The sequence below is a fragment of the Euprymna scolopes genome, chromosome 41 (genome assembly GCF_053919585.1).
Source record: "Euprymna scolopes isolate OS-2025 chromosome 41, ASM5391958v1, whole genome shotgun sequence".
Classification (NCBI taxonomy): Eukaryota; Metazoa; Mollusca; class Cephalopoda; order Sepiida; family Sepiolidae; genus Euprymna; species Euprymna scolopes.
In genome coordinates this window covers 64505829-64524478 of record NC_136522.1, presented here as the reverse complement: position 1 = coordinate 64524478, position 18650 = coordinate 64505829, and the positions used below count along the sequence as shown (strand labels likewise).

At 33.7% G+C, this 18650-nt stretch overlaps 1 protein-coding gene across 35 annotated transcripts in view; it reads left to right on the top strand.

Annotated features, from left to right (window-relative positions):
* LOC145266555 (mediator of RNA polymerase II transcription subunit 25-like) overlaps positions 1-18650 on the top strand; it is a 192523-nt gene that overhangs the window by 70449 nt on the left and 103424 nt on the right. For 18 of the 35 annotated variants that reach the window (XR_013864746.1, XR_013864747.1, XR_013864745.1 and 15 more), the window contains 2 exons: positions 7301-7384; positions 11977-12202. Coding sequence is in view for 26 of the 35 variants with exons in the window: in XM_080122356.1 (XP_079978482.1) it covers positions 7301-7384; positions 11977-12202 (310 nt within the window). In the remaining 9 variants the exon portion in view is untranslated. The remainder of the gene's footprint in view (positions 1-7300; positions 7385-11976; positions 12203-18650) is intronic. The other 17 variants (XR_013864748.1, XR_013864750.1, XR_013864749.1 and 14 more) reach the window with 1 other exon arrangement.

The following is an 18650-nucleotide window of genomic DNA, read 5'->3' as shown; positions in this document are numbered from 1 at the left end:
TTCTTTTTTAATTTTTGTATATGTTGATTGCTGTGACCTAACACTTGAGTAGATAACATTTTGTTTCACTCGAAAATCAATTTTCGAATTTTGCTACAATAACAAAGAACCAAATCTTGTCACCATGAACAATTACTTCCCTTTTTATTTTTTATTTATTTTTTTTTTATGCTTTGGCCTACAAGCAAACACTTATTCTCTGACATGGCTTCCACTGCTTTGTCCCTCCTCTCCCTTCAACCCCCACCCTGCCCAATCATGTTCTAAAACTTTCTCCTCACAATCTTCTATGCCATCGCTATGCACAACTCTTTATTGCTTTTGGTCTCTAATGGTTTGATTTTTTTTTTTTTTTTTTTCTTTCCTCAAATTGAGCATTCATTAAACGGAAATGGGGCTAGATGCACATGCTGTGTCCCTGACACTTACGAATCTGAATTTAATGCGTACTATCTTTGCATCTTACAAGGGACGTGCTTCAATTTTACTTGTTTGATCCTAGGGGATAAATCCTCTTCATGTTGCATTTCTTTGTAAAATTAGACTGCAGTTTTTCAGAGTTGGAGTGATGGCACGACCACCAAGTAAGTTAAGCAGTGTTGCACTTGCAGATGGGTGACTAATGTGTTTTTTTTAATTAATTTTTTTTTTTTTGCGGGGAGAGGGCGTTGTATTACTATACACATAGATTCGAAAAAGTTGTCAAAAAAACAAATATATAACAAATGTTATCAAAGGCAAGATAAGTTACTTTTCTACCTAACTGGATACTTTTTAGTGTTTTTATTTAATGTAACATGTTTATTCAGCTCGAAAAACAGTGTTTACCAATGTATTGAAAAATTTAATTTTTTTTTAAGTATTACATTTAATATTAATTGCGTTTTAGTTTTTTTTTTATATACTTTCTTTATTTTTAAGATATTTTAAAAGATTTATTTTACGCCTTATTTTTGTAGAATAGAGGCACCGCAGCTTTTTTTTTTTTTTTTTTTCTTAGTGTTGTCTATAAACTTTAAATATAGTAAGAAATTACAGTTAATTAAAAAAAAATCCTGATACTATTCAAGTGGCAACAGTTACAACGACCATATTGTTTACAACGATATGGGCGGAAGAAAAAAAGATGGCTGAATTTGTTTGTCGTCACTTTTTGTGTGACTTTAAAAATTATTTTTTTTTTTTTTATTAAAAGTTTTTTAAATTGATGGAAAAAAGTTTGTATTACTGTACACATAGATTCGAAAAAGTTGTCAAAAAACAAATATATAACAAATAAATGTTATCAAAGGCAAGATAAGTTACTTTTCTACCTAACTGGATATGTTTTTAGTGTTTATATTTAATCTAACATATTTATTCAGCTCGAAAAACATACATTGTTTACCAATGTATTGGAAAATTTAAAATGGCGCCGTACTCTCTGCAGAACACGGTAAGTTTGGAAAAATTAGTTAAAAATAAAATTATACAAAATACTCTTAGAAACTTGGTCAATATATCACCGTGACATAGGCCAACATATATTCGGTGGTTTTTAACAGTATTTTGTACAGTTTTTTATTTTTAACTCATTTTCTCAAACTTACCATGTTCAACAGAGTCCGGCGTCATTTTAAAGCTTCCATACATCAGTAAACTGTATGTTTTTTGAGTTGAATAAACATGTTACATTAAATAAAAACGGTAAAAAATTTTCCAGTTAGGTAGAAAAGTAACTTATCTTGCCTTTGATAACATTTGTTCTATATTTGTTTTTTGACAACTTTTTTTAATCTGTGTATAGTAATACAAACTTTTTTTTTTAAATTTTTTTTTATCCATTTACCATCATGGTAAGTAACTATCGCAGAAATATTAATTTTAAACAAATATTTGTTTATTTTACATAATTGCATTGTACATTGGTTTATAAATGTATTTTATACATATTTTATTTATTTTTATTTTTAAATATTAATTTTATTTAAATTTTTTAATAAAAAAATCAAAATTTTCATTGTATTAAAATTGAGCATTTATATAAGGAAATAGTGTGAAGTTATTAAAATCGAAAAATGTAGTTTTAAGCAAAAAAAAAAAAAAAAAAATGGCAGTATAAATCAGTTTAGAGATGTTTTAACAGGCAAACAATTGATCCGGTCATGATCAGCAGAAACGGCGATTCTCTTAGTTCTGAGACAGGAAAGATATCACTGAAGAATTCAACAAGATTCAGTCTATTTTATAAAGTTAACCATACCATACTTTGGGGTAATCTTTGATTTGCTACTGTCATTTATTTTCTAAAAATCAATGAAACTAATGTCACTTTTTAAAATGTCTTTATTTAAAATTGAACTGTTTTAGTAAAAAGAGACAGCATAATTTGATTTGGGAACAATTCATTTTAAAATGAATAAGCGAAAATTGTTTACTTGAGCAACATAAGATTAATAACTAGTAACTATTCTTGCTAATTCTTTCCCCTTTATCCTTTTTCCCCTTTCCCCCCTTTCCTTTTTCTTCCCCCCTTTCCTTTTTTCCCCCTTTCCTTTTTTCCCCCCTTTCCTTTTTTCTCCCCCTTTCCCCTTTCCTTTTTTCCCCCTTTCCTTTTTTCCCCTTCTTTCTTTTTTTTCTCCTTTTTTCCCCCCTTTCCTTTTTTCCCCCCTCCTTTTTTCCCCCCCTTTCCCCTTTTCCTTTTTTCCCCCCTTTCCTTTTTTCCCCCTTCCCTTTTTCCCCTTCTTCCTTTTTCCCCCCTTTCCCTTTTCCCCCCTTCCCTTTCCCTTTTTCCCCCTTTCCCTTTTTTCCCCCTTCCCTTTTTCCCCTTTCCTTTTCTTCCCCCTTTCCCTTTTTCCCCCCTTTCCCTTTTTCCCCCCTTTCCTTTTTCCCCCCTTTCCCTTTTTCCCCCCTTTCCCTTTTTCCCCCCTTTCCCTTTTTCCCCCCTTTCCCTTTTTCCCCCCTTTCCCTTTTTCCCCCCTTTCCCTTTTCCCCCCTTTCCCTTTTTCCCCCTTTCCCTTTTTCCCCCCTTTCCCTTTTTCCCCCCTTTCCCTTTTTCCCCCCTTTCCCTTTTTCCCCCCTTTCCCATTTTCCCCCCTTTCCCATTTTCCCCCCTTTCCCATTTTCCCCCCTTTCCCATTTTCCCCCCCTTTCCCATTTTTCCCCCCTTTCCTTTTTTCCCCCCTTTCCTTTTTTCCCCCCTTTCCTTTTTTCCCCCCTTTCCTTTTTTCCCCCCTTTGCTTTTTTCCCCCCTTTGCTTTTTTTGTTTCCTTTTCCTTTTTTGTTTCCTTTTCCTTTTTTGTTTCCTTTTCCTTTTTGTTTTTTTTGTTTCTTTGCTTTTTTTCTTTGCTTTTTTTTTCTTTTTTTTTTCTTTTTCTTTTTTTTTCTTCTTTTTTTTCTTTTTTTTCTTTGCTCCTTTTTTCTTTCTTTTCTCCTTTTTCTCTTTCTTTTCTCCTTTTTCTCTTTCTTTTCTCCTTTTTCTCTTTCTTTTCTCCTCTTTTTCTCTTTCTTTTCTCCTCTTTTTCTCTTTCTTTTCTCCTCTTTTTCTCTTTCTTTTCTCCTCTTTTTCTCTTTTCTCCTCTTTCTCTTTCTTTTCTCCTCTTTCTCTTTCTTTTCTCTTTTTCTCTTTCTTTTCTCTTTTTCTCTTTCTTTTCTCTTTTTCTCTTTTCTCCTCTTTTTCTCTTTTCTCCTCTTTTTCTCTTTTCTCCTCTTTTTCTCTTTTCTCCTCTTTTTCTCTTTTCTCCTCTTTTTCTCTTTTCTCCTCTTTTTCTCTTTTCTCCTCTTTTTCTCTTTCTTTTCTCCTCTTTTCTCCTCTTTCTTTTCTCCTCTTTTCTCCTCTTTCTTTTCTCCTCTTTTCTCCTCTTTCTTTTCTCCTCTTTTCTCCTCTTTCTTTTCTCCTCTTTTCTCCTCTTTCTTTTCTCCTCTTTTCTCCTCTTTCTTTTCTCCTCTTTTCTCCTCTTTCTTTTCTCCCTCTTTTCTCCTCTTTCTTTTCTCCTTTCTTTTTTTTCTTTGTTTTTCTTTTTTCTCTTTTCTTTTTTGTTTTTCTTAATGTGTGCAAGGTGATAACTTACGTACAAACATTAAATGCCTTAGCTTATTATAGATTAGTTCTAATGTCTGCATATATATAAAGTTCTTGAGTTCATTCTTAAAAATCGAAAAATGTAGTTTTAAGCAAAAACAAAATAGCAGCATAAAAGCTTTTCCAGGCAAAGAATTAATCCAATCATGATTAGCAGAAACTTAATGGTTTTCTAGTTTTGACATAGAAACGCTGAAAATTCAACCAGATTCACTTTTTTATAAAACTGTTCTGTCATCTGATTGTTCTGTCCTTATGACACATGGTTATAAATAGAATCGGCCAAATTTATATTTGACCAAAAATATTGCAACAGTTTGAATGCCATAAAATGTAATTAAAAAAAAAAAATTTGACCTTAATTTTTTTTTTTATTTTTTTAATTTTTTTTTTTTTTGTAAGTTAATTTCCGTGATGTTAAAACGTTATTGGATGACGATCTTGTTCAAGAATGGTCGCATGCTCCAATGCCAAATAAAGTAGAAATTGAGGATTGTTCTTGTTTATAAAGCATTTGTAAGAAAAATAAGTTAAATGGCTTAGGTTTCATTGGGTTGTTGGTGACCAGAAAAAGGTTGGATGTTTTTTTGGTTTGTGCAAAGTCAAAACCTAGTAACAATGTGGATTTTGTAACTCCTATAGGAAAGAAATAATTTGCATAATCTGTTGATTATTGATTATTTAAGATAACAAGAACCCAAGTTTGCCCAGCTGGGCAAACTTGGGTCCTTGTACCGGAAAAATATCCAGTAAATAAAACGTTGTGTAGTAAATCGTTATTTTTCTGCATTTTCATACACCAAACATGGATATAAATATCACTAAAACATCGCTGGGTCATAAGCTTCATTTCAATACCTTACTTGCCTGGGTGGATTGCCTGTAGGCTGAGATAAACCACGTCACACACACACATACACACAGACAGACATTAGGAAAATTTATAAGATTCCTCCTCTCTAGAGGATAGTGTCGTTTGGAAAGTTCTTGATTTGTACCATTTCCAACAAGAAAATTGTTGGTTTTTATATTCATAACAGCTTGACTGAGCTCCAATCTATTGTTCCTCTTTGCCAAACTTTCCCAAAAAACACTCGACTAACTACAATCACTATATATGATTTCCCTCTATCTGTGCATAAATCTAAATGCAGATTCTATGAACAAAGCTTCTTTCTCCAAACTGCTTGCGTTGGTTTGCTTCCCGGTTGAATACAACATGATATCCAATGTAAACAAGTTCTTGCTGAGCTGTCCCCATCATCAAATTCTACCCAATTTACAGTCTTCAACGATTACTACACTACCACCTTACTCCTTAACCCTTATCCTTGAGTGGGATTTGGCCTTGACAAGTGGTGACTTCCAAGTTTAAAAAAACAAAAAAAAACACATAGGATGTATAAATACCTCGCTCATGTAGGTATAAAAAAACTTATTTTATTAGTTGTATATTTGAGAGGAGGATCGATAAATATTGTATTATTTGGGTTGTTTCGACTTATTGGTTATTCTCACAACGTTTCAGCCATTATAATTTCCGACTATCTTCAGGTGCATATTCATGTTATTGGTGAATGCTGAAAAATGTTTAGGATTTTTCTGGTTTTTGTTTCTCCAACTCTTTTACGCTTTTTTTTTTTTTTTTTTTTTTTTTACGTTTTTTTTTAACGCTTTTTTTTTTTTTACGCTTTTTTTTTTTTACGCTTTTTTTTTTTACGCTTTTTTTTTTTACTCTTTTTTTTTTTTTTACGCTTTTTTTTTTTACGCTTTTTTTTTTTTACGCTTTTTTTTTTTTTACGCTTTTTTTTTTTTACGCTTTCTTTTTACGCTTTCTTTTTACGCTTTTTTTTTACGCTTTTTTTTTACGCTTTTTTTTACGCTTTTTTTTACGCTTTTTTTTACGCTTTTTTTTACGCTTTTTTTTTACGCTTTTTTTTTACGCTTTTTTTTTACGCTTTTTTTTTACGCTTTTTTTTTTATGCTTTTTTTTTACGCTTTTTTTTTACGCTTTTTTTTACGCTTTTTTTTTACGCTTTTTTTTTACGCTTTTTTTTTTACGCTTTTTTTTTACACTTTTTTTTTACGCTTTTTTTTTTACGCTTTTTTTTTTTAACGCTTTTTTTTTTACGCTTTTTTTTTTACGCTTTTTTTTACGCTTTTTTTTACGCTTTTTTTTACGCTTTTTTTTACGCTTTTTTTTACGCTTTTTTTTACGCTTTTTTTACGCTTTTTTTACGCTTTTTTTTACGCTTTTTTTTACGCTTTTTTTTAACGCTTTTTTTACGCCTTTTTTTTACGCCTTTTTTTTACGCCTTTTTTTACGCCTTTTTTTTACGCCTTTTTTTACGCCTTTTTTTTACGCCTTTTTTTTACGCCTTTTTTTTACGCCTTTTTTTTACGCCTTTTTTTTACGCCTTTTTTTTACGCCTTTTTTTTACGCCTTTTTTTTACGCCTTTTTTTTACGCCTTTTTTTTACGCCTTTTTTTTACGCCTTTTTTTACGCCTTTTTTTTACGCCTTTTTTTTACGCCTTTTTTTTACGCCTTTTTTTACGCTTTTTTTACGCTTTTTTTAACGCTTCTTTTTTACATGCTTTTTTTTATGCTTTTTTATATGCTTTTTTATATGCTTTTTTTATGCTTTTTTTAATGCTTTTTTTAATGCTTTTTTTATGCTTTTTTTAATGCCTTTTTAATGCTTTTTTAATGCTTTTTTTATGCTTTTTTTTATGCTTTTTTTATGCTTTTTTTTATGCTTTTTTTATGCTTTTTTTTATGCTTTTTTTTATGCTTTTTTTTATGCTTTTTTTATGCTTCTTTTTTTTATGCTTCTTTTTTTTTACTCCTTTTTTTTTTTTTTTTTTACTCTTTTTTTTACTCTTAACTATACAGCACAATCAGCAAACACTACTTTATAATTAAGTGCATTCCTCAATTTCTGTATTTAAAATGTTTTTTTTTATTGACAACCCAGGCTCACCTGGGGCTTTTGATCCATCGCTAAAGTGGACATGCAAGGAGAGGATAGAGAAATAGTGTCAATACAGAAATGGTAACCCATACACAAACTTTGTAATCTTGTAAAAATAAAAAAATAAGGGGAGGGGGTGCTGGAGAACATAAAATCAACAAAAGAGAATTGAATTCCTTAAAAAGTTTCAACGGAAAATCGTTCACTCCACTTGGTCAATTTTGATGTTTGTTCGATTCAAATTGGTGATTTCTTAAATTTTTGTAGATGCCAGGAGGAATGAATATGGTTGCTGGCCAGGTGCAACCCCAAGTGCAGCAAATGGGAATGGATCAGAATCAAGCAAATATGGTAAGTTGTGGCAACTATCCGTCAGCTTTCTTTTTCAACTTTTGCCATTCTTGTACCTTTTTTTTTTTTTTTTTAAAACCATTTCACAGAAGATTGTATATGACAGTGATGGAGTGATTTCAATGTTTGGTGATTCCGATGCAATTACTGATTCAGATTCTTTTTAAACTTCTAAATATAATTTTTTTTTTTTTTTTTTTTTTTTTTTTTTTTTTTATGGGTTGGCTGACTAGCATAAAAACCTGTGTAATATGTGCATATATTTTCGCAAATGTAAAAAATAAACTTATGTAAAAATACACTCTCTAGATTTTAGTTTTATGGGTAGTTTAAAATCATTAAATATTTATCGTTTCATCATTAATACAGGCCGTGGAAAATATTTGTTTTTTTTTTAAACAAATAGAAACAATAAAAAGACAGGGGCATTTTTAAGATGGATGTTTCTGGTTACAACACAATTGAACCATGATACTTGACTTTTACATATAAAACTTTAATTCAAGCCATTGTATATAAAAATAATTTTATAAAATCAACAGTAGCTTGACTATCTATGAGAAATTAGCTCTCCTGAATTTTAAAGAACCCAGAATTTATTAAACTGCAAATCTAAACCCAAATTTTATGAATAAAGCTTTTTTCCTAGAGCTGCTCGCATGGGAAACTGTTCTGCGGGTCTGCTTTCCAACTGACTACAATATGGTTGTCTTCAAATCCAATGTTATACCTGATTTCTACAACTGACAATTACTATGTTGCTGCCTCGATAACCATTGTACACTCGTTTGCCTTTATCCTTGAGTGGCCTTTGGGCCTTGATAACTAGTAACTCTTGTAAAAAAAAAAAAAAAAGTGACAGCACTAGTTTTGATGCTCTACCAGACTAGATAAATTTTTATCGTGGAATCTGGTAAGACGAAGAGACAAGAAACCTAATTAATAAAACTCTGTCTGTCTTCAGATTTTCAAACTCTTTCTTCCGACACTGAAAGTCTCAGAGTGGCACTAAGGGCCTCAAATGATTGGATTTTCTTGTGGATCGTTCTTTTATGGGTCTTTAGCCAGTTAAAATAGTTTTAAGCGGCCAAAAATGCATCAAGATTTAAAAAAATCGTTATACATTTTGTACATTCATCTTAGTTTATTTTTAATCAGTTCATATGCGTGTCATGTCGTTACAATGGTAATGGTGCCAGCTTTGAATGCTATAGTTTTGCTTTTGGTTTCGATTCTAGCCGATGGCACCCAAATATTTTTTTTCTTTTTTTTTTTTACTTTTGAAATCATGACTCTATAATAATATATCCAAAATCTGGACAAATTAAAATATCATATTTAAGCATATTTTACAACTGGGCAAAGTCGGGCTAGTATACACTATAGCATAGTTAACTAGTCAATTGGGGAGAGGGAAATTAATGGTCTTCTCTTCTTTATTCAACGTTTGAGAGGTACATGAGAATCTTGATAGAGGACTCGTATATCTATGTATCTCGTAAAGAAATCCAATGTTAGCCCCAGAAAAAAGTCTTGATTTCTGGGAACTTAACTACATCGAAATGAAAACAAAAGTTAAGAAATTCCTCTTTAGCTCAAAAAAAAAAGTCTCTTTGATTTTTTTTTTTTTTTTTTTTTTTTTTTTTTTTTTTTTTCCATCTTAAAATTGATAAACTGTGACGTTTTAAAGTTCAACTGCAGTCGCCTTGTAATTCGGACTCTTTGAACAAGCGTTTGGCCAAGACAAACTAAACATGAGAATAGTTCACTCTACAAGTAAACCCTTACCAAATATTCAAAATAACAAAGTAGTCAAAGCCCAAATAAGACCCCCCCCCCTCATCCTCCCACAACTATAATACACACTGGCTCATATATGAGGTGTAGTGCTGCAATCTCAAGTAATAACAGTTAGCTAGATACTATACCAGACTAGACGAATTTTTGTCAAAATTCAGAAAAGACTACAATAAACAAACTATAGCATGTCTAAACATTGACTCCTATGAGGAAAGGTGTTCCTTCTCTTAGCAACAGTACTTGGCTGGACACTCTACCAAACTAGATGAATTGGTGCATCTTTTCCAAGTGATGTTACATAAAGTCTTTTATATTTTTTTATTTTTTTACTAGAGCAACACGTAACACAAGGTCGTTTTTAATGAGCCCCCCCCCCCCCAAAAAAAAAGGGCACTCTTGCAGTAAGCAAAAATACAAATTGCCTTGGTATAAAAGAGTTTCCCTTACATTGACTGAGGACAAATTAAGTTTCGCATCAGAACAGATACTATACTTAGATTTGAGCCCGAAGGCCAGCGACCTTAATCGAATTTGTAGATCTCGCAAGTTTTAATTATTGTGGAGTTATTTCCCTTGTTTTTGAGTGATTTTTTTTTTTTTTTTTTTTTTTTTTCAAAAATGACAAGCAAGATAGTCACTCTTTCAAAGATAATAGGGAAGAATAGAAAGAGAGATGAGTTTTAAAAGAAAGATACACACTTTAACTTTCTATTTTGTTGTCCAATGCTCCTCCCAGACAATGCTGGGTAATCATTTCAAGTTTCAAAATCGAGGAAGAAGAAAAAAGAAAAAAAAAAGACGCATAGTTATAAACGTCCCCAAATAATCCCAACCCAACAAGTCTTTATTTATATAAAATCACTCTTCCTAGTCCACAACGTCTCGTGGCATAGTGGATAAAACACTTGATAAAATTCAGTCGTAAGCTACATTCCCCATACCCCTCCCCCCGTGTCGTCTGTCCCCCCCCCCTGTATCGTCTGTTAAAGTTAGTTAAAGGGTTCAGTTTGAACCTCTTAAATGGTTACTCCCATTGTAAAATGACAATTGGAAAATGCCGAAAGAATAGAACAGTTGCAACCAAAATGGTGAAAAACACTCCTTGAAAAATTTAGGAATCTCTAAGAATCATTTGGTTTTGTTTGCCTTCTCAATACTATGGCGTGTTAGTCGGAAGAGGTTGTCTGCAATCGTACCATCCGCGATAATATTAAGCAGTTGATGTAGTAAAAAAAACAAAACAAACTGTTCATAAGAATTTTGTTTAATGTCAGGCTTATGGAGGAAGAAAAGGTTCTTTGCAGTTGTGGCAGTTAGATGAGTTTTTATTGATTTGGACATTTGGTTATTGTGTATCATTTTTATTTTTTAAATTTAAATTGTTTAAGTTTTACATATAAAAATAATGCTTACTTATATTGAAATACATTTTGTCTAAAATATCTAGCAGATATATAGGCTACCCGCCCGAGTGATCTGCTGGGTCAGTGTTTGTTGTATGCATTGTTATATATATAAGTTAAGTTTGACATGTTTTTACAAAGATTTTAAAATCTAAGGATTTCGCAAAGCCATAAAACATTGTGACGTTATAATAATTCTTTTTTTCCTCTTCTCACTTTTAAGTATTCACATAATTCCATGAAAAAAAGGATTTAACAAAATTGAAACACATTGTGATGTGAATAAACCATTGCTGTATACCCACTTTTCATCCCCTCCTCTGTTCAGCCCACACTCCTCTTTTTATCTCCCATATCTTTTCTTTACCCACTCTCTTTTCCTTCTATTTTCCCCATGTCTGTTTCCCCCACCCCCATGTCGTCTGTTTCCCCCACCCCCTTGTCGTCTGTTTCCCCCACCCCCGTGTCGTCTGTTTCCCCCACCCCCGTGTCGTCTGTTTCCCCCACCCCCGTGTCGTCTGTTTCCCCCACCCCCGTGTCGTCTGTTTCCCCCACCCCCGTGTCGTCTGTTTCCCCCACCCCCGTGTCGTCTGTTTCCCCCACCCCCGTGTCGTCTGTTTCCCCCACCCCCGTGTCGTCTGTTTCCCCCACCCCCGTGTCGTCTGTTTCCCCCACCCCCGTGTCGTCTGTTTCCCCCACCCCCGTGTCGTCTGTTTCCCCCACCCCCGTGTCGTCTGTTTCCCCCATACCCCTCCCTTCCGTGTCGTCTGTTTTCCCCATACCCCTCCCTTCCGTGTCGTCTGTTTTCCCCATACCCCTCCCTTCCGTGTCGTCTGTTTTCCCCATACCCCTCCCTTCCGTGTCGTCTGTTTTCTCCATACCCCTCCCTTCCGTGTCGTCTGTTTTCCCCATACCCCTCCCTTCCGTGTCGTCTGTTTTCCCCATACCCCTCCCTTCCGTGTCGTCTGTTTTCCCCATACCCCTCCCTTCCGTGTCGTCTGTTTTCCCCATACCCCTCCCTTCCGTGTCGTCTGTTTCCCCGCATCCCCCTCCCGTATCCCCCCTCCCGTGCGGTCTGTTTCCCCGTACCCCTCCCTCCCGTGCGGTCTGTTTCCCCGTACCCCCCCCTTCCGTGTCGTCTGTTTCCCCGTACCCCTCCCTTCCGTGTCGTCTGTTTCCCCATTTAAAGCATTAAAAGAAAACAGGTTAACAGCAGAATTATTGTTGTATATGTGCATATATATATATATATATATATATATATATATATCTATCTAGAATCTTTTGACTGTCTCCAACCACATGTCTTTTCCTTTTGAACCGCTGTCATTTTTCTTTTTAAGTTTATCTTCAAGTTTTGACTGAGTTGCTTCCCCATCATTATTGTAGATACTTGCCCGTCAGTTCGTACTGGGCTCAAACACTGGACCCCTGGGGTCATCAGCCCAGCACACTGTGGCTCTTGCCGACCACACTCCTGCCTCATCTCTTCCTTCCACTGTGTGTTTGCAGGCCAAGATGCAGCAAGCTAAGGCCAAGGAGATGCAAGGAATGACCGGCAGTGAACCCCCGCCGAAACGTCAGCAAGTCATAGATGTCCGCCAGCCGATGATGGGTTAGTATCGTTCTTTTTTCTTTGTTTAATTTGATTATCAAATTTTTTTTTTACTGATAAATTGTAATGTTTTTCATCCATGTTTTTTTTTCTTTCTGCTGTGTTTTTTTTCTTTCTGCTGTGTGTTTTTTTCTGCTGTGTGTTTTTTTCTTTCTGCTGTGTGTTTTTTTCTCTTTCTGCTGTGTGTTTTTTTCTCTTTCTGCTGTGTGTTTTTTTCTCTTTCTGCTGTGTTTTTTTCTCTTTCTGCTGTGTGTTTTTTTCTCTTTCTGCTGTGTGTTTTTTTCTCTTTCTGCTGTGTGTTTTTTTCTCTTTCTGCTGTGTGTTTTTTTCTCTTTCTGCTGTGTGTTTTTTTCTCTTTCTGCTGTGTGTTTTTTTCTCTTTCTGCTGTGTTTTTTTCTCTTTCTGCTGTGTGTTTTTTTGTCTTTCTGCTGTGTTTTTTTGTCTTTCTGCTGTGTGTTTTTTTGTCTTTCTGCTGTGTGTTTTTTTGTCTTTCTGCTGTGTGTTTTTTTGTCTTTCTGCTGTGTGTTTTTTTGTCTTTCTGCTGTGTGTTTTTTTGTCTTTCTGCTGTGTGTTTTTTTGTCTTTCTGCTGTGTGTTTTTTTGTCTTTCTGCTGTGTGTTTTTTTGTCTTTCTGCTGTGTTTTTTTTTCTCTTTCTGCTGTGTTTTTTTTTCTCTTTCTGCTGTGTTTTTTTTTCTCTTTCTGCTGTGTTTTTTTTTCTCTTTCTGCTGTGTTTTTTTTTCTCTTTCTGCTGTGTTTTTTTTTCTCTTTCTGCTGTGTTTTTTTTTCTCTTTCTGCTGTGTTTTTTTTTCTCTTTCTGCTGTGTTTTTTTTTTCTCTTTCTGCTGTGTTTTTTTTTTCTCTTTCTGCTGTGTTTTTTTTTTCTCTTTCTGCTGTGTTTTTTTTTCTCTTTCTGCTGTGTTTTTTTTTCTCTTTCTGCTGTGTTTTTTTTCTCTTTCTGCTGTGTTTTTTTTTCTCTTTCTGCTGTGTTTTTTTTTCTCTTTCTGCTGTGTTTTTTTTTCTCTTTCTGCTGTGTTTTTTTTTCTCTTTCTGCTGTGTTTTTTTTTCTCTTTCTGCTGTGTTTTTTTTTCTCTTTCTGCTGTTTTTTTTTCTCTTTCTGCTGTGTTTTTTTTTCTCTTTCTGCTGTTTTTTTTTCTCTTTCTGCTGTGTTTTTTTTTCTCTTTCTGCTGTGTTTTTTTTTCTCTTTCTGCTGTGTTTTTTTTCTCTTTCTGCTGTGTTTTTTTTTCTCTTTCTGCTGTGTTTTTTTTTCTCTTTCTGCTGTGTTTTTTTTTCTCTTTCTGCTGTGTTTTTTTTTCTCTTTCTGCTGTGTTTTTTTTTCTCTTTCTGCTGTGTTTTTTTTTCTCTTTCTGCTGTGTTTTTTTTTCTCTTTCTGCTGTGTTTTTTTTTCTCTTTCTGCTGTGTTTTTTTTTCTCTTTCTGCTGTGTTTTTTTTTCTCTTTCTGCTGTGTTTTTTGTACTGTATTGATTTGAATAATTTTTTTTTTTTTTTTTTTTTTTTTTTTCTTGCATTTTTTAATTACCCCCTCCGTAATGATTGCTGGAAGTGGTGCTGGTGCAATTGTTTCAGACGGGAACTGTGGACTTTGTTTTCAAGTAGTTTTTGGATTATTGTACTATATTTGTACTGTTCTCATTAGGAAAGATATAAATCCATTTCTCCTAACTCCAGCTAGTAGGGTAATCTTTAATTCTTGGCAACGAAACTAGTATCAGGGGGAGAACTCTAAAATAACACCGACATGACTCTAATGGTTTGTCATTGAGTAGCAAAAAAATCTTTAAGATTTGTAAGAATTTACCCCCCCCCCCCAAAAAAAAAAATATATATTTTATATTAAGCTAATTGTCTTCCTTCACAAAATGTTCACACTAAAGCTATTTTTGGATTATTATATTGATTTCCCCTATATTTCACAACAAAAATGAAGAAAAATCTGTATGATGTATGTATGTGACGAAACGAAAACATATTCCAAAAATCACGTCAATTGATCAGCTAGTTTTGTTTTTATGAAGAAAAATAGTTTTTAAGCAATCAATGGGAATTTGTAGATCTCACAAGTTTTAATCATTGTGGAGTTATCTCCCTTATTTTTGATATTTTTGTTCAAAAATGGCAAGCAAGATAGTCACTCCTTCAAATATGATAAGGAAGAAAAGAGAGGGATGAATTTTAAAAGAAAGATACACACTTTAACTTTGTTGTTCAATGCTGGGTAATCATTACAAGTTTCAAAATTGAGTGGGGGGGGGGAAAGGGGAAGACGCATAGTTATGAACGTCCCCAAATAATCCCAACCCAACAAGTCTTCATTTATATAAAATCAGACTCTTTCTAGTCCACAACGTCCTGTGACATAGTGGATAAAGCACTTGATAAAATTCGGTCATAAGCTACATTCTTCTGAGAGTTGAAGATTCAATTCTCAGTGCAGATGACACTCAAAATACAATTGCAAATTGCTGTTCAGATTTCTTAAGTTTGATCAAAAGGTTCTCGACTTCAAAATAAAGTTCACCTGAAGAATGATGCGAACATAATGACCTAGATGAGAATTGTGATCTGAATAATGCAAAATAGATTTTTTCATTTTAACTTTCCATTTTTTTACTGTTACGTTTTAAAACGATGTCAGTTCAACTTCTTGTTACAGTTCTGAATTTTTTAGATAAGGATTAATTAATCGTATTATTTGGATTCTTCGAACTACTGTTCTTATCTTGACTGTTATTTTCATAACATTTCGGTCAATGTAACCTCCAACCATCTTCAGGTATATTTTGAATGCAACAGCGATAGTATGGTCTTGTTCCATCAACCATGATTGGGTAGAAGTCCTAAGTAATTCGCAGTTGTCATCCGCACTGAGGATTGAACCTTTAGCCTCCTTTTTTATAATGTACTCTATCCCCTGCGTCTTTGTGGACAATTCTAATACAAATTTTGGAGCCTTAAACCCAAGTTCAACAGAAAGATTCTTGAGTTTGAGAAGATACACCTTAAGCAGGTTACATTGATTGAAACATGAAACTAACACTCAAGATAAAAACAGTAGTTTATAGAATCCAAACAATATGTATATTGTGTTGGGATTTTTCTAAAATGGATTTTAAAAAACAAAAATCATTTTTTTTTTTTTTTGTTTTTTTAAATTTGAAAATTGTTTTGCTTGTTTTACAGACGAGATTAAAAAAAATTTTGCTTTGAAATTAAAACCATTTTTTTTTTTTTTCCCTACGGAAATGCAAACAGAATTAAAATAAAGAAAGGACATTTTATGGACATTGTTTCTTTGTGGTTTAAATATTTTTTCCTACATGTTTTGGGAGGCCCTATTTTTATTTTTATTTTTTATTTTTTGTCGTCCCATCTTTTCATGAATGATTTTGTGTTTATATTTTTTATCTTATTTTTATTTATTTATTAAGAATTTTTTTTTTTTTTTCAATTTTCAAACAAAAGCAAGAAAATTAAAATGTTAATTCCTTTATTCATTGATTTACTTGAAGCTTCTTTGGGAATATGTATTTTCAGCTAAAACTATAAAACTACTAAATAGACACTCCCAATGCCTGGGAGGATGATCTCATGACAACAAAAGATGCACTAGTTCCCCTTTCCTAATAAAAAGTAAATAGTGCCTGGGAGGATGGTCTCATTACAACAGAACATATACTGAGCATTGGCAGGCAGTACAATTAATAGAACTAATAGTATAGTGTTAGCTTCATCTATAAATATAAAAGCGAGAATGTGTGTATGGATGTATGTTCGCTTTTTGTGTATGTCTGTAAAAAGCTTTTTTTCGCTGGACTTTTCGGTCGGCTCATTCCTTAAAACTTTTTATATCACGTCTAAATCTATGAGTTACGAACGGGGGTCGCTTGTCTATTTAATTTGCCCGACTTTCACATGCTATTTTTTCCAGATTTTTAGAGCGTCCTGTGTATCTTTCGCTTTTCAGTATAAAACGAGCGAAAACTGGCTTGCAGCCGCGTCATGTTTCAAGGTCAAACATCACGCGACTTTAGGTTCTCGCACCTGTTAATTTCATTTTATAAAAGTTAAATTCAGAGGTTTTTTCATTCCTCTTCTCTCGTGGCCGAGATGGCTAGGTCCCAGGTTTTTTTTTTCCATTTCATTTCCATCTCCACGTTAAAGGTTCGGGGTTCAAGCCTACTTTCCTAATAAAACTTTTTCTTTTACACCTTCAAACACCAGGCCAACATTTTTTTTTTCTTAAACAGTTGTTTTGATCCCCCCCCCCCCAACACACGCCTACAAACACTCCGGGCCATGCCGGGTACCCCCCGCTAGTCTATTATATAAAGGGCAGTTGTCTGTATGTAAGTCCCGATAAAACTATAAAACCAACGCCCACAAAGTTGTCATTTTCTTGACAAATAATATCTTAAAAAAAAAAAAAAAAAAATTATGCCTTTGACTTTAAACTGGTGCAGATGTCATTTCTTTGTAATATCATTCAACACCTGCATTTGTCTAGGGAGCTAACCTTTAGAATTCCCCCCTCAATCACACTATTTCTGTTTGCTACTAGGTTATCCTGACATGTACTAATGTGATCCATGTCAAAATTCATACTAGTTAATATAATCTCTACTTATTGACATAGGGTCCCAATGTATAACCTTAGCCCACAATATGATTTTTGAAAATAAAAATCTTTACTGAAACCACTAGACTCCGTATTAAGTAATTAAATAGTATCAAAAAGGTTGATGTTACAAAAAAAAAAAAAAAGAAATAAACAAAAAAAATTTGAAAAATTGAATTAAACAAGGCTGAACATGGAAAACTAGATGAATGGGTTTTTTTTAAAAAATTTTTTTGTCGAATTTGGAAATTGGCCAAAATTTTGGAAATGCAAAATAATTGGTGCTCCTGCAGAATAAAAACCATGTTATCAGAATTTTCTGAACAGGTTTACGTAAAATACTGGAATATGCCAAACAAAAGTTTTGTCTTGTGGCAGCCATTGCATTGACTGAGATTGTCAAAAAAAAAAAAATTAATATCCAAAAAGTGTGGATGGTTCTGCAAAAACCTTCACCATTATAAACAAATCATCTGTGTGGGTTTCTGACGATTTAGTTGTGTGAACCTCATGCGTCGAAATCGATGGGAGAATCTGTTTTATATATATATATATATATATATATATATATATATATGATGATTTCAACGTCTTGTCAGACGAGTGCCACTCCCTCACTTAAAGTCCATGAGCCCTAACATGACTTTTAGTGGTACTGGCGAATTCACACACTCAAGCAAACATGACACTGAAGACTGTCATTGCTATACATACATATATATACATACGCATACACACACGCACATATCCATAAACATGCACACATATCCATAAACATACACACATATTTACATACATACACAATACATATACATATGCATATATACACATACATTTAACTACATATACATATCTATGCATTATACACAAACATACACATATGCATATATACATAGACACAAACATATATATACATATACATATTGATATATATACATATACATACACATGTACACATATAAACATACGTACACATATACGTACATACACACATGGATACATATAATGATGGCAGATCAATTATTACATGCTTCCAGCATTTAAAGCCTACACGCGTCACAACTTTTCCACTGCTATAGGACTATTTTTTATAGACAAATGTCTGAGGGAGTATCTATACAAAGATGTTACAGAGATTTAGCTTTGTACGACAGCTAAATCTCTCTCTCGGTTCAAAATGTTGATCAAGCAAGAGCAAGATAGCCAGCAACAAGTTAAACTGCAGACCAGCTTAATGCGGGTACTGGTCTCCTGCTTTATGGTTTTTTAAATCAGATTTGCTTCTCCTAGAGGGGTTGCTTTCACCATGGCTTACGGGAGCCCTCTCCACCCCACATATACATGGAAATAAACACATGCATACACACAGAGTTCACGCAAACATACATATGCATCTACACACACATGTAAACATACACACATAGAGGCACACACATATATAAATATACTAGCCTGGGTGCTCAGCATTGCTCGGGTGTTTGGCGGTGTGTTGGGCAAAAAAAGAAAAGTGGTAGTAGACAGGCAGGCTTGAACCCGTACCGCGTAGGAGGAAAAGAATGTGAAAAATTCTGGAGATAACATGGTGTAATAAAGTCGTGAGGGGGAGGATTTTCTGTCTTTGTTCATAATTATTATTTTTATATTAATCGTATTTGTATGTGTCTGTGCGCGCGACAGATTGTCAGTCTATGTATATCTATGGATGTGGTCATGTCACCTCTCCTGTGTGCGTACGTATTGCAATAAAATCATGTACCCTTTTTTTTTTTTTGGTGCTGTTTTACAATCCTTCACTGTGCAGGAGGGAGACAACACT